We start from the raw sequence: 23044 nt of genomic DNA, 5'->3' as shown, positions 1-23044 counted from the left end.
TTGGGTGCTGAGACACACTAGAACCTGCTGCCAATGCAGCCGCTGGGTCTCACTGAACCAATGCCTGAACTGAGCCTCTTGGAGCCTCATCCACCTACTGGCATCCACCCACCCAGGAATCTGCTCATAGTATTTAGGAACCTACTCATCCCATTAAGTCCCCTCCCATGCACCAGCGTCACCCCACTTCCAGTCATTTGGAAGGCAGCTCTCAAAGCCCCAATGTCACTGAAAGTCACTTGGAGCCTTGTCCATCTGCCTGTGTTGATGTCATCTCCAGTTTAGATGTAGCTTTGACCTTAGCATGGAACCCAGTCCACACAGTGTGGCTAAGACAGGACATCTCTAGGTACCCTAGCCACCCTGGGTCTTTGGGCTTGGACCCTAGAGAAAGTCCCCAGTAACTGCCTCTATCTATTTCCTTCTGCCACCTTTGCTGGGCCCCAAGGAAACTTAGAGGGTGTGGACTCTGCAGCTGCCCTAACCTGTGTCTTCTAGGATGGACAGAAGTGGAAAAAGATTCCTTCCTAGAAAAGACTAGGCTTGAATTTAGGAATCCTTCCTGGACTGCTGGATGTCTCACAGAATTCCCCTACAATAGAGTTAGGGGCTCTCCTTTTCCTCCTTGGACAGGAATTAGTTTTCACTAAAAGGAGACAAAGCTATCTCTAGGAATAGATAAGCATTATCTTCCCTGATGCAATTTTTTGGCCACCTAAAGACATAAAAAGTCCAAGTCAAGTGACTTCTAGACCTCTTTAACTCGGTGGCTACCTGAGACCATGTGAATCACTCACTATACCTTGCTGATCTGCTGGTCAGACATGTTTCCATCAGAAGGTAAGGGAACTGCAACTAAGAGTCATTGTATCCTTGTGGCATATCCTTGGTGTGTTGGGGCAAAATCAACCTACTTTTTAACTGATCAGTGAGTTACTTGGGCTTCATTTTGTTCAGAAACTGAATTTGAACCAAAAGAGTATTGAAAATGGGCCAACTTCTAACATTTGGAATAGTCAGCAAATTGGGAAGAGATGGTTTCATGGCTTACAACAAATTTGGATGGTGGAGTTACTGGACATTCAGACACCTCCAGGTGGTGCCAAGTGCTCGAGCTTTTTTGGTCATGTATGAGAAATATTGACTTCCATTAATACAAAGCAGTAGGTCTAGTGAGTGCTAGAGGAGGCTGACAGAGAGGATATTGGGTGTTAGGTCAAGTAGACCCTGACCATCCTGCAGGTCTGCAGTCTGTTGGACTGCCAGTGAAACTAGAGAGTGTGTACTGAGTAAGTAGAGATGAATTTCAGTTTTTAAAGCTTTTAAAGACCGTAACCCAGGGATAATCAATAGAGCTGGTGAAGGAAGCTCTCTTGAAGGAGGTAGGGACTAACAATTTGCAGTCAGAAACAGAAACACAGTACCAGGGATGGAATAAGATCTCTGACTCAGGGATCTCATAGCATCCTGCCAAAAGCAGAAACAGCACAGGAGAATGACAGTAAGAATGAGGAAGACTTGGGGACTATGACCCCAGAGAAGACAGCTCGCTCTTTCCTTCTTACTATACCCCAGAGTATGATTTCCTCCACTGGGTGGTGGGGTATGTATGGAGCAACTTTTAGTACAATGGAAATTTCTAGAGTTGGGAAAGAAGGGGAAGATTCCATTGAAGATCATGGCAGAGACAACATGGAATAGAACTAGTGCCTACCAGTGTTTCCCCATGATGGGTTAGGCCTAGGCTTCCCTGTGAAGACTGGGAAAACCAAACAGCCCCCGGCATCCCTTTGACTCATGTGTCTCTTGATCCTGACCAGACGAGTTTTCTGTACAAAAAGGATATATCTACCAAAGCTGCAGCTAAAGGCGCCTGTATCCTTGGTGCACAGGACACAGTCAACCTGCTTTCTATTAACTGTTCAGTGACAATGATTTTGTCCTCAAACTGAACTTGAACAAGAGTGGGGCATTAGGCCAACCTCTTACACATGTGAACATCATGTGTTGATCATGCACATATCCCACTGCCTGATCACATGTACATCATGTCAATGTATCACAAATGTATAATCTATTGATGCTGCACATGTTACATGTTGATTATGTGCATATTACCATTAAAATAACCAAGAAAAATGATGTAATAGGTATTTTGGATGTATTGGATACTCCAGGTGAATTTTTTGAAAAAGTTAAATTGTTTGAACTTACATAGGAAAAGAAATAGCTGTCATGGAAAATTATGATTAATAAAAGACTATTAAAGAAGTAATGGTAGAACACAGTGGTGATTTATAAACAGCTCAGAAGAAAATAAAACTACCTTCTAGCACATAAAATAGTCCAGCTTCAAATGATAGATTTCTAGTGGCCATCTTCCCTGCCACAGTATTAAACTTCATTATTTTAAATAATTTATATTAGTAAAAATGAGTTTGCTAACCAGCAGCCAACTCAATACCTTATGGGATGGGGAAAACCCATAAAAACACACCATATCATACACCGAACTGAAACAAGCTCCGTAGACAGCATTGGACCAGTCTTTCTCCATCAATACTGATTAAGCCAAGCTTCTTGTATCATTGAGCGTGGTCTTCTAGCTGGAGAACTCGTCCTTCCTTTTTTTCTTTCTTAAGTGAACAACTTTCTATGAGTCAGTGTTGAGTTGTCATGTTCCATTAGCAGCAAATCTTCAATCCAAATTACGCAAAACGGTACATATAGACATAGACTCTCTCTCTCTCTCTCTCTCTCTCTCTCTCTCTCTCTCTCTCTCTCTCTCTCTCTCTCTCTCTCTCTCTCTCTCTCTCTCTCTCTCTCTCTCTCTCTCTCTCCAGGTACAGAGTGACTCATTCCCACGGAGAGTCCAAGAAAGATGATTCACATGGCAATTTCAATACCTTTAAGGATTCTGTCAAAGCTGCCTTTAGTCAGTGTCTGAGTCTCACACATGGTGGGAAGTTCATTTTCCCTTTGTTCTCAAATAAATTTGCTTTCTTGATTCATATAAGTCCTCCTTCTGTCTGCTGGGTTCGGGTACCCATCACTTTTCTGCCACTACATGCTGAAAACAATGATGACGTGATGTATTCCCTAAGGAGGCAATACACAGCAGTGATGGTGTTAGCTACAGCAGGAGATGTCGGCATCTCTCATGTTAAGCTCTGCCTAAGAAGCTGGACCTGAAAAAGAAAGAAATCCATCCATGAGAGAATATCACAGATCATGGCGGCAAGCCTGATGGACCCTTGTTCTGTAGCTTGTTTTTGTATACTTAGATGCAGAAAGGAAAGGAAAGAAAAGTCCCCAGGTCAGACTTCGGTTTTTGATAAGCACTACTGGGAATGTTTGCAAGTAGTCTTCTAGAACACACTCTTCCCTATCTAACCAGACAGGAATTACATGGATCTGTGCTTTTCTTCCTTAGTCAAGTAAAAGTCCTGAACATGACAATGAATAGACTGACAACATTCACTGACTGGATGTGACACACATACACACTCATTCTGTGGAGGAACTGAATCTATTCTGGACATCTGAAGTTGCTTTCCTTCATGGGTTGAAAGGCAAATGAATTTAAATGAAGAAGAATTGGAAGGGGTATCATTAAGCTAGTCTTCAAGAGAGGCTATTCTGGGCAATTTCACGTCAGAAACTGAACAGGGAAAGAACTGTTCTATGATCTAAGGGGAAATAATTATGGGGAGATAGATGGCACCTACCAATTGAAGATAGATTAGAGAATTATGAGCTCCTCGATTATTTGTCACCTAGCTTTTGACTCTGAAAATCTGAGACAATAATCAATAGAATGATTTTTTTTAAACACAGTGTCTATTAGGGAAGAATTATAAGCTAAATGGGATTGTTTGAACCTGCCTGGATTTCATAGGTAAGTTGTTGATCATTTCCTATTGACTTGCTTATCTGATTAGCACAAAAAATGGGATCAGGAGAGGAAAATAGTCAAGCTCATTTAAGGACCAGGTGATATTGCAAAAGAGTTTATTCAGTGGTTTTCTGGTTCCCATTGATGTCCCTATGTCCTTCCCTGTTTTTACATACTTAGATGCAAAAAGAAAAGGAAAGAAAAGACCCTAGGTCAGATTTCAATTTTTGATGAGCATTCCTGAGAATGTTTGCAAGTGGTCTCCTAGAATACACTCTTCTCTAATCAGAGAATTTCAATATCTCTCTTTCTGAACTTTTCTTTTAACTCCACTCCCACCTCAACCCTGTGCCTTTAAATCTTTCTAGTCAATAAGGAAACTAAGATTAAGTCACTTTTAGTGTGAATTAGTTAAACGAATACCTTTCTGAAGAGTTTGTATTTTTTCAGGGAAAAGAACGTTGAAATTTCATATACTGAGGCACCAGGGAAGGGGAGAGTTTTTGGCGAAAAGTTGAAGCAGATGCCACTTAATTCAATGCTGCTTAAATCACGTCATATAGGCAACTGTCTAATAACAACTGATTATATTAATATGGTACTTTAATTTTTGCAAAGTGTTTTATTTTTCTTATTTAAAATTCAACCTGTGCACAAGGTCAGCTTGGTGGCACTGAGTACTTGGTTGGAACCTGGCTTGGTGGCAACAAGCTCTTAGTTGGAGTTTGGCTTGGTGGCAATGAATTCTTAGTTGGAGTCCCCTTTTAAGGCTAGATGATCAATTACTGTCATGCGATGTTACGGTGGAGATTCTCTTAAGGTATTGGCTGGACTAATATGGCTACTAAAGTCCTTTCCAACACTCATACTCTATGGTTTTAAAACACTGGACACACTCTTCTCTAGAACTTTCTCTGGACTCACTTTATCATGTCCCAATTCACTCCAGTCTTGAAATTCACACATCTGAAATATCCTCCTCCACTCTGGTCTCAGGACTCTGAGTAGCTGGCTCCTTCCAAAGCTCCATTTCTCGAGGGTGCCCTTGTCTCATTCCTTGGACACTTGGAACTTTTTTACTTTCCTATGGGTGCCCTATGGCGGATACCTTTGTTTCCATCCCTCTCCCCTTTCACATATTGTCTTCTTCCACTAGAATATAAACTCTTTGAGAACTTTTCTATTTGTGTTTATATCCCACTGCTTAGCATAGTGCCTGGCACATAGTAAGTACTTAACAATGCATGTTGACTTGGATTGAGTCTGAAAACTTTGCTTAGATTTTCTGATAGTTACTTATTAGCTGTGTGGCCTTGGGCAGGTCACTTAATAAGATGGATAGCCCTCAGTAGCTTCATCTGTAAGATGGAAAAATAATAGTTGTACCATCTATCTCACATGGTCATTGTGCTGATCAAGTGAGAATGTGCCCAACTACCATCTTTGTCATCTGGCGAGACTACTCGGAGGAACCACAGTCAGACTTTTAAGAAGACAAACAGTTGGAGAATGTCAATACTTCTTCTTAGGAAAGAAATCAGAACCTAAAGTTTTTAGAAGCAACCAGGAGGCAAAACCAGGAAAGATGCTAGTTCTGTCTTTTGTATCTTTTCCTTATTACATTCATTAGAATGGGCAGTTACACTGAATTTAAAGTATACTCCGATTCCTAAGACATTGTACAATTGCAGCATTTTACATATTGAAAGAAACATTAGTAGATATTTCTCTACCAATATTGGATTCCTACTGCACACCAGGCTAGTTACACTCCCATAATTCCAGGCTAGTGGCCAGAGTTTCTTAGATATGTAACTGCAGAGAGAGAGAGATCATGAGTGATTGGGTACTGGGTGAGCAGTGGCTAGAATGTTAGCACTGGGGAAAAGGGCCCAAAAAATGGGAGGCTAGTGCTAATGCTTCTGTTTCCTCCTGTAATTGGAAAATTAATGATTAAAAAAAATTCTCCAGAATTCTCATTGTATTTTCCAGTAAGGTGAAGGATAATTCTATTATTTTTTTCATCTTCCCAAACCCATAACATGCATATTGAATTTTTAGCACTTTTCGGTGGAAAATTTTGGCAAATTCAGACGAGAGCCATCTTTTACCCTGGTTCATTCCTAACTACACATCTAACTTGAAATAGGTTTTATTAATGGTCTCCCCAAAATAGCTAGATGGAGGAAGGAAGACAAGTCCCAGGGTCTCTAAAATCTGAAGAAAAATATCCTAATGCAAAGATGAAAGATTCCTGCATAGTTTTGTGCTGAGAATGCAACCAGAAACAGGCTTGAGTTTAGCATCTCTTGAGTTATAGCATCTCTTGAACTACCAATTTATTAGTTTTACTCTGAAAAAACCTCCTATCTTGACTTTGCTTGAGAAAACATTCTTACACAAATAACATGAGCACAGAATTTTAGAGCTAGAACCACCTTTGGAGATGAACTAGTCCAAAATCCTCCTTTCATTTCTACATGAAGAAATTGAAGTCTAGAGGACTGTAAGTGGACCAAGATTATGGATGTAGCTTAGCAGAGGGATAGGGGGAAATGGAGGTGCGGTAGAACTATAACTAGAACCCGTGTCCCTGCTTCCTTGTCCAAAGTCTATTCCACTATACCATGGGTTAAGAAGAATTCATTTCAGAAGATGAAAAAAGTGAGAAGAAAAAATAAAAACTCAGAAAGATATTTATTTACCTGTCATTTTTAAAAAGAAAAAATATAAAGTGATAGAGGGATACTAACATCCTGAACAAGACAGAATCTACATGTGTCTTCCATTTACTGTGGGGAAGAGGGCTTCATTCAAAGGGGAGTAATATAAAGGCGAGTTTTGGTCACACGGAAAATTTCAGATTTGACAGAACCATATATAGTGATTGGAACACTTATATGCTCATAACCCCTTGATGGCTGAGCCCATTTCATTTTGTCTTTGATTGAGGGACTGTAGTGAGACCACCATTTCACTCAGGCTGATAAGCAACAACCTTTGGAATATACCTTAGAGACTTCCATCTGTCCTTTTCTGTGTTATTTTCTGGGCCTTCGCTTTCATAGGAAGCCAGGTAAAGAGCTGAAATTAGAAAGAAAAGGGATATTAGCAAGGTAGGCTGTGTTCATTGTTGACGTTCAATTATCCAGCTGCCCCATCATGAATATAGGTATCACTCCCTTCTGATTATGTAATGACCAAGTGTAGCAAAAAACTCTTTCAGAACAGAGTTCATTAAAATGCTTAGGAGAGAATTTATGCTTCATGCATATGCAAAGACATCAAAGAATCTGGGTAGAGGGAGAGAGAAGCATCATTTCTTGATATGCCAATTTTTTTAAACTAATAGACAAGTAACATTACTGGATTGATTTTTCAATCTTGTAGATTTCTTCATTCATTCCTCACTCTACATTGTCCAGACATCTCTTTTAGAGACAAGTCAAAAGCACCAGCTGACCTGAATAACACCAATTCCAAAGCTGCTGCTCACTGAACAGAAAAGCTAAACTAGAATAAACTCTTGGTCATCCTGGAGATGACAGATGGAACAGATAATCAGAGGGTAGGAGGAAGGAACAAACAAGTGCTGCCATTTTGATAATTCCAAGAGGAATGCCAAAGAGATTTTCAACTGAACATGATGCTCACCATCCTCACTGAAGACTGGAACAGTGAGCAGATACTGCAACGTCTTCCGCTCTCTCTCAAAAGGACATTCTACTTGTTTCCATATCATAAATTCACTCACTTGTTTGGCCAGCTCCCAGAATTTCTGAAAGGGAAAGGAAGAAACAAATCAAATGTGAAAGGACTTCACTAATCTAAACAAGGGGGAAAGAATTCCTAGCTAAAGTACTTTATCAGTGTGTTACCATTCTTTCTTCACTTCAGAATTGTGTTGTGAGGTCTCCCATTGACTGCTATGCATCACCATAAAAGTTCTATCTTTACCCATCAAGAATTCTGTAAGAATTAAGTTGCTGAATGGTAGGACATTCATTATATTGATTTTATCACTTTGTGCTTCTACAGTGCTTGACTTTCCTTCCCATCTCCTTCAAGACAAACCCTCATTATTTATGTAGTCCTACAGAAAAAGTCTAATCTCTCTTGTGATAGACCTTCCCATATTTGGGAAAAGCTGTAATACACACTGTATATACACAAACACATCTTCAAAGTGTTGAGATAAAATGAAGTAGTCAACAACAAATGTATATCAAAGAAAAGTTAGCCTTCCTTTTTATGACTCAGAAGGCATGGAAAGAGCCTTGGTGTTATTATTTCTTGGGGCATCATTGTGAACATGGATATGACTTTATAGGAGAGACACATAAGTGAAGGCTGATAGGGTGGTACATTACCCTGCTTTTTAGTAAATTATTTTTTGTATTACTAGGTAGCAAGGTGATGTCATGGATTAAGCACTTTATACTTAGTGGTAACTCAATTAGGAGCATGAAATTAAACAAAAAAAAAAACCACTTAGGGAGGTAGTTGGATTGCTGGAGACAGTGATGGACCTAGATTTAGGAAGACCTGAGTTCAAATCCTATCTGAGACTCTTACTAGCTGAGCGACCCTGAGCAAGTCATTGAACTTCTGTCTCAAGTTTCTCCTCTGTAAAATGGGGATAATAATAGTACCTATCTCCCAGATATGTTATGTTATGAGAATAAAATGAGAGAATATTTGTAAAGTGCTTTGTAAACCTTGAAGTGTTATATAATTACTATTTGTAATAATAAATGAATATTTAATCCACTCACCTCAAAATTAATATGACCATTTGGAAGGCGATTTGCACAGCCCTCATTGAGGAAGTAGATATCTTTGATAAAGAGACTGAAGAAAGGGATGACAATCTAAAGGAAACACAAGGTTCTGGTTTTTCTTATGCAAAGAAAAGTGTCCAATGATGAAAAGAGACCAAAGGTCTGAATGAAGAGTGATTATGGAACAATATTAACAATTAAGCGATGTCACAGGCTATTAACGGATAGAGACTTTCATTCAGCTGAGGCAGTTTCCTTCTTGAAGGACCCCAATAGATTTGTAGTGAAAGAGACACGTCAGTAATTCCATTTTCCAATTAAGAGCTACCAAGGAATCTCTAAGCAAAGTGATTGGGAACTTTGGGGGTGGGAATAGACTGGGGTCAAGGGAGAAATGATTGAAACATTCTATTGGGAATAAAAAAGAAACATCTGATGGATTTATTCCCAACTCTATAGATGAAACATAGAACAAAATCTCACACAAATCTAGCTATGTTTCACCTTCTTTATTATGCATCGTAATTTAATTGTTTTTAATTTAATGTTATCAGTTTTTAATTTAATTTTTAAATTTTAATTAATTTTAATTTTATTTAATTGTTTTCAGTTCTGGGTCCAGGAGACACACTGTTTTAACATGAGCAAGTTATGGAAACTCTATCTTCCTCCATCTCCAAAAGCCTTTGCCCACTGAAAAGGTAAAACACTGGAATACCCCAGAATTCCCAGAGCCAGCTGCTGCTTTCTAGTGAGAAAATGTGATATTCATCTCACAAGTCTGGCACCAGCCTCCTCACATGGGAAATCATACAAGCACCATTGCACGGCAATATGCTGGGAGAAGTATGTGATAGAGGAGAGAGAAGGAACCTTGAGTCTCATGCCCCTTTCCATCGTGGGGGTCTTCTTCCTATACCCCATGTGCCACATGACTAGTGTCTTCCTACTCCCTACGAAGACAGAAAGACATCTGATAATTGATTATACTCTCAAGCAGGGGTCAGCAAACTATAAGCCAAGGGCCACGTCCAGTAACCATTCTGAGCTTTCTGACCATACAAAAACAGACAGCCTGCAGGCCATAGTTTGCTGACCACTTCTCTTATGAGTTAGTTATCTTAAACAGAGGTTGTTGTTCTAAGGATTTTCTTTCTAATTGTGGAATGACATCTCCATCATTAGTAGAAGCCTTTCAGATATCAGAAAGCTGGTGAGGAGTTCAATTACGAATATTCAGATTTGGGATAACTGCCATCATATTTGGAGCTAAAATAATACAATGAGTAAATAATTACTGAATTTTTATTCTATTTGGTCATGAAAAAATCAGGGAGACTTTATTAAGACATATAGACATCGTTTAGAGTGGATAGTGGATAGAGTGGATAGAGTATCAAACCTGGAGTCAGGAAGACTCCTCTTTCCCAGTTCAAATTCAGCCTCAGACACTTACTAGCTCTGTGACCCTGGGGGCAAGTCACTTTACCCTGCTTGCCTCAGTTCCTTGGTCTGTAAAATAAGCCAGAGAAGGAAATGGCAAACCACTCCAGTGTCTCTGCCAAGGAAACCCCAAATGGGTCACAAAGAGTTGGACACGACTGAAATGACTGATCAATACAACAACAAAACTGTTGGTATAAATTCTATTTTAATATGTTATTGCAGACTTTTGGATAACATTTTACTATTCAGTAGACTATATTATAATACTATCATTATAATATTGTACGTATTATAATACTATTACTGTAATACCATATATAACACTATTATAATACTATACACATTAAATACTATTAGTATAATACTGTAAATGACTGTGTTGACTGATCAATAATTCTCTTTTGTTGCTTATTCTTTCCCTGGTTACCTATCAAGACCATATATATTTTTATATATACAGATATATTTGTTTGCATATATTTGCATATATATACACTCATATACACAAATACATATACACATATATTATATATACATATATTTGCATGTATACATATGCATATATATTTATATGCACAAATATACATATTATATACCTATACACATATATTTGTATGTATGTATACATATGCATACATATATAAATACATATATATGCTCCTCTTTTCCTACTATTTTTGTACATGATTTATGTAATCTAGTAATTTTTCTATGAATGTTTGATAGAATTCACTTGTAAGTTCATCTGGTCTTTGGGTTTTATCTTTGAGAGTTCATTTGTGGCTTGCTCAATTAATTTTTCTGAAACTGAGTTATTAAAATAAAAAAGTTAATCTAGATGTTCATCTACTTCAAAGTTTTGTTGGCATATAATTGGGCAAATTAGTTTTTGAGAATTTCCTTTTATTTTGCTGTCTTCTGTTGAAAATTCTTTCTCAATTTAGTTGTCTTTTCTTTCTCTTTTAATCAGACGACATAGTTACCTATTTTATTATTTTTTCAAAACCAGTTTCTAGTTTAATTGATCAATTCAATTTCTTGCTTCCAGTTTTGTCAATCTCTTCTTTGATATTCAGAAAGGTTATTTTAAAATGATTTATTTTTGTTGTGATGTTTCCTAATTTTTTTTGAAGATAATTTGCCTTAACAAGCAACAGTGGCTATATGCTAGGCACTAGGAAATACAATAATACAAAAAGTCTCTCTTTCCAAAGAGAAAGATAAGATTTGGGCTAGCCTCTTCTATGTTCACACATGGTTCTTCTGGGAACTCGGGGAAACAGATGGGTCAAGAAAAGGAGAATGGGGCAGTATATCAAGGACTTTAATGCAGCTGTCAGGCTATGGTTTACCAAGTTAACTATTAACAGAAGAACTTCTGACTCATGATCAATTCATGGTCTTATTTACTGTCCCCTGTCCTCTAATTGCATCTTTCTCTCCTTGGGTATTAAAGGATGAATGGACTAGGGCTCCTCTGGTGTGCCACAAAAGAAAAATGAGAAGCCCCAATAAAAGGATCGAAATTAGTTTTCATTTAGGAATAAAACATGTGGTCTGTTACAGACAAGCCTCTTGGATCAGTCTTTTTTTGCCACCTACCTTCTCTCTGCTGCTGTGAGCAGTCAAAGACCTTTGTGCTGCTGCTCGGAGAGCTGTTCGGTAATTATAAAAATTACTTGAAGGGTCCATCTGATGCTGTCCAAAGAAGAGAAGTAGCATTATTACTCAGCATCTTCTGGCAACAAATATTTTGTCTAGAAATGACAATCATGAAAATAGCAAGCTAATTTCTGTGAAGGCACTCAGATTAGGGGTAGGGTTTATTTTTAATGTAGAGGATAGATAGTAAAGCAAAATTCTTTTCAGATGTATGAAACACATTTTACTATTTGTAGGAATTGAGAATCTTTAATGTCAACTACTCTAAATTCATAGAAAGTTAACATTTGGACCAAAAAAGGGTGGGAAATGGCAATTGTTGGAGGGACTGTGGGAAGCAGGCCAAGTAATGGATTGTTGGTGGAATAATTCTGGTAAAAGTCATTCAGGAAAAGCAATTTGGAACATGCACAAAAAGTCACTAAAATATGTACAGCCCAGCAAAACCAGTACTAGTCCTGTGCTCCCAAAGATCAAAGAAAAAGGTGCAAAAATATTTATAGCAGCTTTTTGTTAATTACTATAAAAACTGGAAATGAAAAGGCTGCCAATTAATTGGAGAATGGTTGAACAAATTATGACACGTGAATGTAATGAATCCTATAGAACTGTAAGAAATTATGAGTTTCAGAGAAACCTGGGAAGATCTGCACAAACTGAAATGGAATTATATGATCAAAAATCAAGGATTTATATGACCAAAACAAAATTATAAAGAAAGTTAACATTTGGAAGTAAATCTATCACTGGTAATTACCTGATTAAAAAACATTAGAGAAATTTACTGACTAATTTTCAACTAAAGCAATGGGTCTTAACTTGGGGTCCATGAACTTAAAAAATATTCATGACTAGTTTGAGATAATCAGTTTCCTTTGTATTCCTAAGTATCTTATTTTGTGCATTACTCTGAGAGGAGGTGCATAGGCTTCATCAGACTGCCAGAGGGGCACAAAAAAGGTTAAGAATCCTTGATCTAAAGGATAATTAGCTTGTGAGGATGGTTAGAGAAATGTAATGATGCCACATTCCGTCAGCTTCTGCAGAGAACCTGCTATTGGCATTTGGTAAAATAAAATTACTAATAAATCATTGAAGCAACAATGAAAGGAGACATAGTAAAGAAAAGGCTTGTAAATATGAAGCAATCACTTAAGTAATTTTAACCATATTTCCTAATCTTGAGGTTTTGGGAATTGACTCATTCATCATCATCTCTTAGAATAATCCCAGGTAGTTTCAGAAAGATGAGAAAATGCCTGGATAAAGAAGCACCTACTTCCTTTGTGTAATTTCATGTGGTTATCAATCCATGAAGGGCAACTGCACCAGAGTGGGTAGAAAACTGCTCTTGGATCCAGGAAGTCCTGGATTCAACTTGTACCATTGGCCCATACTGGCTGTGTGACCTTGGGAAAGACAATGAACCTCTTGGTGTCTGAGCACTAGGGCTATAAATTGAAGAAAAGGTATTGAATCTGCATTGGTAGAAAAGGTTTCCTCACATGAGAATTTCTTATATCATGAAATCCCAGGTCCAATCCCTGGCCCTATCCTTAGCTATTCATAACAAGAACAGCTCCTAGTATTTGAGTAGAGATGGAGTAGGTAAGTGGATGGATTACTGGTGTGCAAGTCAAGAAGGCCTGGGTTCAAGTCCTGCACTGGTCAAGTCTCTTAACATTTTAGTGTTCCTGGACAACTCTCTAATACCTCAAGTAGCAGAGAAGCTGCCAAGGTGCACCAGGAAAGGAGTTTCCCTAAGCTTGGAGCTCCCTGAATCAAATTATAGGTCAGGAGAGAGAGGGAAAGATGGAGAGAACAGAAGAGTGAGAGAAAGATATGGAGAGTCAGAGAAACAGGGAAAGAGATACACAGAGAGAGTCAGAGAGGGAGAGAGAAAGGCAAGGAGAGAGAGAGAGACAGAGAAAGGTAAGGAGAGAGAGAGAAAGAGAGAGCTAGAGAGTGAGAGAGAGTAAGAAAGAGACAGAGAAAGAGAGACAGAGACAGAGAGAGAGGGAGAGAGAGAAAGAGAGAGACACACAGAGAGAAAGGCAAGGAGAGAGAGAGAGAGACAGACAGAGAGAGATAGAGAGAGAGAAAAGTAAGGAGAGAGAGAGAGAAAGAGAGAAAGAGAGAGAGTGAGAGAGTGAGAGACAGAGAAAAAGAGACAGAGACAGAGAGAGGGACAGAGAGATAAAGAGAGAGAAAGGCAAGGAGAGGGAGAGAGAAAGAGAGAGTGAGAGAGACAGAGAGAGAGAGGTACAATATGATATTACTGGAATGAAGCATAGCTCTTGGAGTTCAGAAATTTGGGTTTGAATACCAATTCATCTGTACTTTGCAGATCTTTGGTCAAGACTGCTGAGTTTGTTTCCTATCTATAAAATGTGTATGTGCGTGCGTGTGTGTGTGTGTGTGTGTGTAGGTTTTAAGTGCTATAAAAACCTGATTCATTATTACAGAATACTGCTTTGAGGTTTAATTTATTATTAATAATAATATTGATAATAATAATAATTACTAATACATTTATTGAAAGTTAAGTGACTGCCTTTTTCTTTCAAAGTCCTTCAATCCTGCAAAGTCCCTCTCCTTCTGCTATACCAAGGTTTACACCTATGACTATAATGCTACTGTCAGGGGATGATTAAAGGGAAATCTGCCCATTCATGATCAAGCCATGGCCTTGTTTATGGCTCCCATCTCCTCTAACTGTGACTCTCTTTGCCCTGGGTCTTAAAGGATGATAGTTCTAGGTCTCTTTGGTGGTCCAGAGCTAATCTATCCATGAAGCATGGAGAAGCGATTTCCCTCTGTGGGAGCCAAAGGATGCTGGGATCCCTTTGGAGTATCAAGTATGTTTACCTCAAGAATGTCAAACTTGGCAGTCTTCACTTTGGCCCAGGTTTTCTTTAGCCGGGAGACGGGGCTCATGTTCATGCCAGCTTTCCATGTAAAATTAAAAGAGAAAAAGGTAGATCAAATACAGAAGTCTATTTGAAATTCTGATTCTAAAAATGTGCTTGTTATCAACAATGTTTCTGCAAATGCTTATAGACTGTAAACTCTAGTTTACATGCCATGCCTTCGATTCCTCAAAAATCCCCACCTTCTGCCTACTTTATTCTGTGCATAACAGGAGTTCAATCTTGTCTTAATAAATTAAATGCAAATGTCTTTAGAATTAAACAGGAAAATTGCTCCCAATGGCTCAAATGATTTCAGGCCTCGGATAGTCATACTTTAAGAAAGAGAGACAGGTTCTCTGGTACCATGCTAGGTGGTGCAGGCTGAGCCTGGAGTCAGGAAGACCTGAGTACTAATACGGCCTCAGACACTTCTGAGCTATGTGACCCTGGGTGCTTCAGTTTGCTTGTCTGTAAAGTGGCAATAATAATAGAAGGGTTGTTGTGAGAATCAAGTGAGATCTTATTTGTAAAGCATTTAGCACAGTGCTTGGCTTAGGCCTTCTATCCCCTATAGGGCAACTGTGGAACTCTAACATTTTCTTCCTCTAAGTTAGGGGCTCTTAAGCTGGGGTCTGTGAACTTGGGATTTTGTCATATTTTAATAATGTTTCAATTATTCAAATGATATTTCAATGTAACTGACTTATTTTATAATCCTATATATTTTATTTCACACATTTGAAAACATTATTCTGGGTAGGGGTCCATAGGTTTTACCAGACTGGCATGCAAAAAAAGTTTAAATGTGACTTGGAGTGATTGTACAGCTCATTTCCATTTAAATGTCCAGACAAAGTGGCAAGGAAATTTGTCAGGATTTTTTGTTACTACATATCAGAGACTTTTTTAAGTGGGGGAGGGGAGGAGAAAGAAAAGGTCCAAATTATAGACATATTTCCATTTTATCAGTCTTCTAGTCTCATTTATCTAGGTCAGTCCAGTCTATACATCTTCAAAAATGATTTGTACTCTGTTTCAGTCCCATACCCTCTACCTGATACACAGTCTTTCCAAACCCTTGGTAAGAAGTGGTTTCACTGCCTTTAATTATGCAAAATCAGTCAGTTGGTACGGGAAGAGGGAAGGAAGAAAAAGAAAAAGAAATCTACACAATAGCTTTATTACATATTTAAAAAGAATAGCAAGCTGTTCATAATGTGCAGTTTCATGTGCAATCATCTTTTTATTATACTATGTTATGAAAGTGCTTGTTTTATTCTGTAAATGAAAAATAAATTATTATTTTTTTTAAAAGTCAGTCAACAAGCATCTATTAAGCATCTACTGTGTGACAGATGTCTTGAGCACACAAAGAAAGGTCAGTACAATCTGCTCTCAAGGAGCCCAAAGGCTAACAAGGGAGCAAAGCTCTTGCATCAATGGAGCAAGGCTGGTGGGGGATGATGGTAAGAGATCATGCCAAAATATTCTTACAAAAATAATGAGTAAAAACTAATGAGGAACCTTAAAGCAATGCCTTTAGAAGTATGTTGCCTCCTTCCTCTTTCCTTCCCAATCACACTGCCAGCAACCTGCGGACTGCTGAGTCCCAAGACCGGCCAACACTGATTAGGTGCCCCAGGTGTCTTGCAAATAAACCTGCCTCTACGTGAATTTAAATGATGTTTTATAGATACCTTCTCTTGAGGATTCCATTCTGGAACATAAAATAAGCTGCTAGATTTAGAAAACCCTCATCTTTTGCTCATTTTTTGTTGACAATTGTTTTCCATCAGTCCCATCATGAGGGAAATGGCAAGATCCCTCCTGGACATACTCACATATTATTGCCATTAAGGAGTTAAAGTTGCCAATGTTGAAACACTCTCGGGCTACATCAATGAAATATTCAATCATTCTTGCTCGGTGCTTCTTTTTCACAGGCTGAAAAACAATGGCAGTAGAATGAGACCTACCAGAGGAAACCAAGACAACAACTGCAGAAAAGACCTGCCAGAGGATGGATGGAGAGCCAACATAAAGACTACTGAGCAGGTCTAACAGAGCATGGATGGAAAGCCAACACAAGGACTACTGAGCAAGTCTATCAGAGCATGGATGGAAAGCCAACACAAAGACTACTGAGCAGGTCTACCAGAGGATGGATGGAAAACCAACACAAAGACTACTGAGCAGGTCTACCAGAGCATGGATGGAAATCCAACACAAGGACTACTGAGCAGGTCTACCAGAGCATGGATGGAAAGCCAACACAAAGACTACTGAGCAGGTCTACCAGAGGATGGATGGAAAGCCAACACAAGGACTACTGAGCAGGTCTACCAGAGCATGGATGGAAAGCCAACACAAAGACTACTGAGCAGGTCTACCAGAGGATGGATGGAAAGCCAACACAAGGGCTACTGAGCAGGTCTACCAGAGGATGGATGGAAAGCCAACACAAAGACTACTGAGCAGGTCTACCAGAGGATGGATGGAAAGCCAACACAAGGACTACTGAGCAGGTCTACCAGAGGATGGATGGAATGCCAACACAAAGGCTACTGAGCAGGTCTACCAGAGGATGGATGGAAAGCCAACACAAGGACTACTGAGAAGGTCAGTGAGACTAGCATCTAGAGTACAAGACAGAATCTATTCTCTCACCATGCAGATTTCAGTGGCAACCAAGTAGCTGAGTCGATTAAACCACTCCACATAAGCTTCAAGGTTTCTCGTCTTTTTTGGCTCATCATAACAACTCTGAAGAAACCCAAGAAAAAGAACAGAAGTTATTACAACTAATTATCAGACAAAAGAAAAGACTAAAATCAGAAAACTCGGAGGAAGTCATACAATAGCATGTTGCCTCTGCTCAAGGGTGTGCTGGTAAAAGTTTAACAACTGGATCTCTAGGTGAGAAAGAAAAGCATACATGACACTTTTTGAGTTTAATCTACATCATTAAGGTTTTCCCCACCATTTTCTTATGTCTAGACCATTAACAAAACAATAAGTCCGTCTTGATTTGTAATGTTTGGTGATTTCTAAGTCATAAATGCTTGCCATAAAAACTTAACAATCGACTCTGCTCTTGCAAGGGTACATCTTTGCTTCTGCCTCAGGGATCACTTAAGATCCTATGTCATAAGGGTTGCTAGAGGTCTTGATCTATTTGCTTACTCCAGTGTATTCATTCAGGTGCCCTTTCTCCCAGATCCCAGACTGAGTGACTTGGGGCTAGACAGAGTCATTCTTTCATTGAAGTCTTAAGCCTTAAACTTAAGGAGTTAGAGCCAATGTGTTCTAGCATGATCCTGATCTTCAGAGGGAAGACAACAAAATGGCAACACCACAATGAGGGGGGTTGAAAAGACTAGAATGCTGTCTCCTAAAATTAAGCATCAAAATGGCAGCTTATGTAAGTTCAAATCCCACCAAGCATTTAGTATCTATGTGAGTAAATGACTTAACTTTTCTCATTTGTAAAATGAGAATAAGATCTGTAGTATCATCCTTGCAGGCTTGGGTCACTCCTACCTATTCCTAATCTCCACCATTTTGGAAGTCAGGTGAAGTCAATGGATGTCTCAGACTAACGTTGCTGACTAATTGAAGGAAATGCTCAATTTTAATTAGAAGTTAGCCAATAAAAAGATGTAATTATTTTTCCCATCCAAGTTCATGAATTCTTCAAGAAACCCCATTCTAGGGTCTCTTCTAGTTCTGAATATATGATCATATCAATCCAAAGATAATCAATAAACACTTATTGTACCCCTCAGTACCTAGCACAATGATAAAGCACAAAACCAGTCCCTGTTGTGAGTCAAAGACTCGCATTCAAATGGGGGAAAATAAAATGCAAATGGAAAATCAAATCCAAGAATCTCTGCCCAGGCCCTCCCCAGTTGTTAGTATTCTCACCCACCTTAAATTTGCTTATCTGTGTAGATGTTGTTATATCTTCCTGAGGGCAATGAGCATTTCATTTTTAATCTGTTTCCCCAGTACCTAATATAATGTTTAGCAAACAGCAGGCTCTCAATAGATTCTTGCAGACTGTCTTTGGGTTCATCAGCTCATGTAGTAGAGAATTCAAAGAAGCCTGAGAGGCCATCTAATCCGACCTTCTTATTTTACGCAGAAAGAAACTAAGGCTCCCAGATGTTAAATGACTTTGCCCAAGGTGAGAAGGCCAGTGGGTGATCCAGGTTGTCTGCCTCCAAAACACATGCTCTTTTCCACTGTCCCATGATGCTTCTCACTGTCATCACTATGAAAATCTCAACATCCTCTCCATCCCTGGCACTCAATCAAAAGTGAAGCAGCTTCTTATATACCCAGTGCCTTGAATATGGGAGACGATGAATACATGGGGTGTCCCAAAAGTTTTAATGCAGTTTTAATGGCTTAAAGTTATTAAAGGGGGTGGAGGTGGTTGTCCATATTTTATACTATTAAACTTTAATAGATTAAGCCTGCACTATGACTTTTGGGACATCCTGTGTAAAATGTTACTGAATTGAGCACATGGCAAGCTGGGTGGGTGTGAGGGAGACATGAAGATATGGAATTTGTGATCTCTAAGTTGTAAAAAAAAAAGCCTTCACCAAATAATCATTAGAGACCACACTGCACTTAGCTCAAAAGCAAAATTCCAAATCAGGTTAATTTGTTTTCTCTTTGACAAGTCCTCTGTTAGATTTTCATTGAAGAATTTGATCTTTAGCTTCTACACTGAGGGGAATCTTCAGGACGGGAAACAGCTGCTGTTCCTGCTCCCACAGGACACTGATTTCTAGGAGAGTGCAAAATGTCCACACTATCTGAAGGGCAAAAATGTGTCTTGTAGATATCCAATGGGGTTACTTTTAGAGTGAGAGGTATTTGAAAGTATATGTCTGCTGACTTCACCCTGATAAGAAAGAGACCTTTTATCAAGGAGAACTAACCGCATCTTAGGGGGAGAAAAAAATTCCTTTTCAACCAGGTGAATGTTCCTATCCTATCCCTTTAACTGGATCAAAAGGGGATCATCTGTTTTCTAACAATAGCTGCTAAAACCATGACATTCACCTCCATCAAAATCAAGTACCAAAATCTAAAGTTCTAATCCCCAAAGTTTCTCAGGAAGCAGAAAGAGACAAAAAGACAAAAACAAAAAGAAAAACAAACAAAAAACAAAATGAAAAAACCATGATGGGCCAAGACACTGGGGAGGAGCTCCCACTGCCACAAATTAAAAACAAAGCAAATCTTGTGCATTAAATTTATTCACACAAAACTGTGTTTTGGTAGAAGTTTCTAGAAGTCCCAAGAATTGGCTCCCACTTCTGTTTTATAGGGTTTGGTACAGTAGGTTCACAGATGCAAATTTAGCTTCTAGAAGAGTCATTGAAATGGTCTTTTACCTTGTTATTATCCAAAGGGTCCTTCTGCAAAAATGCCTGGACAAATTCTTCTGGTCCTATATAATTGAGCCTCTCCTGAAAATTTTAAGAACAAAACAAACTATGGTGAATCAGCAATTTGTCCAATTATATAATTAAATAGGAGAGGCAATGTATCTTAGCGGAGAGAGGGCTGGTCTTGGAATCAGGATGACTTGGGGTGAAGGCCTATCGTTGGCACATATGGATGAGCGATTCATTTAGGCCCTCCCTCACATCCTCGTCCCATGCCTTGAACAATTTTCTAAGATCACAGTGTGGGTGGAGATTTAGTTCAGTAGAGAGAGTTTCCTCACTTGGAAGTTCCCTATAACAATACCATGTCTGGTCTAAAAATAAAATCATTGACTTTTGGCAACTATACTGTTTTTCAAGATGCCCTTAGAGAAAAGTTCTTCCTCAATTATTTTTACATATTACTCAGAAAGGAAGCGGTTCTCCTCGGTGAATTCTTTGCCCTAGGCTGAGAGGGAAGCTTTCTAGGTCTAATAGTTTACCATAACACTAGCCTAGGCGACCAGTGACATTTAGGACTAGCAACCAGGACATGCTCATCTTCCTCCCCAAACCAGAGACTTTGCTGATCACAGTAGTTCTGAGGGAGCCAAAAGAAGGCAAGACAAAGAGAAAATGAATTTTTTCTTTCTAGGGAAGCAGTCTACATGGCTGGGATTAGAGCAAGAGGTAGGATTAAAGAAGGAAATGGGATTCCTTTGCAGTTCCTCATGGATTAGGAGTTTAAGTGAAATCTCAGAATGACTTATGTGCTTATTCTTGATCACAAATAGAAAAGTTAAATACAACAGATTTTTTGGCCTGGCTACCCTTTTGGATTATTCACGTCTCAGGTTCTCACCATTGCTACAAATAATCAAAAGTTTGCTGGAAGGCATAATGCTTTAGTAAAAAAAAATCTTGTGGCTGTCCCATTAGACTGTCAGTCCCTCACTTCCTGTGTGGCACGTAGTAGGCACTTAATAATACTTTTTGACTGACTAGATGTAAAGCCAAGTGAAAGCAGCAACCTTACCAGTTCTATGTGAGTCAACTGCTGTGCCAATGTATAAGGATCACTGCAGATGGTAATTATATCTCTTTGTATTGACTGAGGTTTGGACTTGAGAACCGTAAGCCGATCTGTGGACGTTGCATTAATTTTTGCCAGGACCTCCTCATATTGGCCAAGAGTAGTGAGCTTTCGGATCAGACCCTGTATCATTTGCTGAACAGTCTTCCTGTATGTCTGCCATAACACAAAAGAAGAGATGTTACTGTGAAGGGTTTCAGTTTTTTTAAACATCATATAAAATCTACATGGCTGTCTGCAACATCCATAGTACAGGTTTGTTCAAATCATCAGAACCTATTTGGTTCTGCTGTCTGGTGGCCTTAACTCAAATTGAAGGCGCCAGGAACATGGCAGAAGGAACTCAGTCTTATCTATCATCAACCCTGGGCCCTGAGTCTACAATGAGACCTGTCAGGGAATAGTTCAGTGCAGACTCCCTAGGTTATCCCAGGTGTGGAAGACATAACACATGGAACAGGTAAATTCAATTCATTCCTTAGTATGCTCTAGGGAACCAGTAATGTTTGCTAGACCATCTCACCAAATGCTGCTTCTCATCACCTTCTCATCACCGTGACTATCAATAGTTTTACCATAACACTAGCCTAAGGTGACCAGTGACATGTAGGACTAGCAACCAGGACATGCTCATCTTCCTCCCCAAACCAGAGACTTCGCTGATCACAGCAGTTCCGAGGGAGCCAAAAGAAGGCAAGACAAAGAGAAAATGAATTTTTTTTTTTATACCCTAGCCCGAGATGCACAAGACAATTTTCTTCTCAATATGGAAGTAAAATTTGTTTTCACATCAAAAGAACCAATTTAATCTAATAATTTTCACCACTGTTCATTCAAAAAATATTCACTGAGTGTTACCTATGTAAATTATTTTGCAAATGTCTCTGAAGAGTCACTGGCGAGCCCTGCAGTGCTACCATACTTATCTGAGAAAACTTCTCAATTATTAGTATTTGTTTAGAAGTTTCCCTTCAGACAGGGCCTTCTTGGGTCATGGATAGGCTGGGTGTGTTCAAGGGCAATCTCATCTTTTTTCTTGGGGAAGGACAATTGCTAACTTCTTTAGGAGATGATTTCACTCACCACCAGTCCTCTCAAGCCTTCTCTAGCTCCTACTCCAGCCCCTGTTCACATGCAGAAATAGCTTTCTAGGACCACCAGATGGAATGACAATTAGAATCTGGACAACCTGCCCACTGCAACTTCTCAGCAGGTCGTTAGCTGAGCATCCCAGGGGATGGGCAATGATCAGTTCAAAGAAAAGGGCTGGACTCAATTAGGAATAACTCCTACTGCTTCCTTCAGTTCTTATGAATGGTAAACACATCCTAAAAGGAACTCGTAGTATTAGGTACAGGATCTTTCAACTATGTGGAAAGGTTAGGGGGAGAGTAAAGTCAAAGCAGGGTAAAATAAAGATCTAAGATGGAAAAGAATGCTAATGTGCTGCTTAGAGAGAAATAGAATATAAATGAAGAGCATTGTGAAACACATGGAGAAAGTCATCAAAGACCATTCAGAGAACAAAGAATCAGAGAGCATTTATATTTCCATTCCTGAATAATTACTGTTCCTACAGAGCCTAACTCACTGTTAATGTTTTTCTATGTTCATTTTTTAAACTGTCAAACATTTACTTTCCTTTTCCCCAAGATTTTAAATATTGGCAATAGTAATTAACTGGTAAATAAAGTCAGATCACAATATAAAGATAACTTCTATATAGCTCCCAACATTAGATTTAATTCATATTTTGTTTACAAGGTACCTCCTTGAGGGAAGAACACAATAAGCCCAATTATATAGGC

The 23044-nt window shown here is 38.9% G+C and overlaps 1 protein-coding gene across 2 annotated transcripts in view; it reads right to left on the bottom strand.

Annotated features, from left to right (window-relative positions):
* Positions 1 to 2272: 2272 nt before the first annotated feature.
* Positions 2273 to 23044, bottom strand: part of RASGEF1B (RasGEF domain family member 1B) — a 43108-nt gene continuing 22336 nt past the window's right edge. The window contains exons 5-14 of one of the 2 annotated variants that reach the window (XM_072623928.1): positions 21180 to 21392; positions 20111 to 20185; positions 17364 to 17459; positions 16538 to 16640; positions 14653 to 14732; positions 11725 to 11820; positions 8671 to 8766; positions 7550 to 7673; positions 6907 to 6979; positions 2273 to 3188 (exon numbers count right to left, since the gene is read on the bottom strand). In XM_072623928.1, the coding sequence (XP_072480029.1) occupies positions 3164 to 3188; positions 6907 to 6979; positions 7550 to 7673; positions 8671 to 8766; positions 11725 to 11820; positions 14653 to 14732; positions 16538 to 16640; positions 17364 to 17459; positions 20111 to 20185; positions 21180 to 21392 (981 nt within the window). In that variant the 3' untranslated portion in view covers positions 2273 to 3163. Of the gene's footprint in view, positions 3189 to 6734; positions 6980 to 7549; positions 7674 to 8670; positions 8767 to 11724; positions 11821 to 14652; positions 14733 to 16537; positions 16641 to 17363; positions 17460 to 20110; positions 20186 to 21179; positions 21393 to 23044 lie in introns of those variants that run through there. The other variant, XM_072623927.1, reaches the window with a different exon arrangement.

The sequence above is a fragment of the Notamacropus eugenii genome, chromosome 7 (assembly GCF_028372415.1).
Source record: "Notamacropus eugenii isolate mMacEug1 chromosome 7, mMacEug1.pri_v2, whole genome shotgun sequence".
Taxonomy (NCBI): Eukaryota; Metazoa; Chordata; class Mammalia; order Diprotodontia; family Macropodidae; genus Notamacropus; species Notamacropus eugenii.
This window is presented reverse-complemented; position numbering and strand designations above follow the sequence as displayed.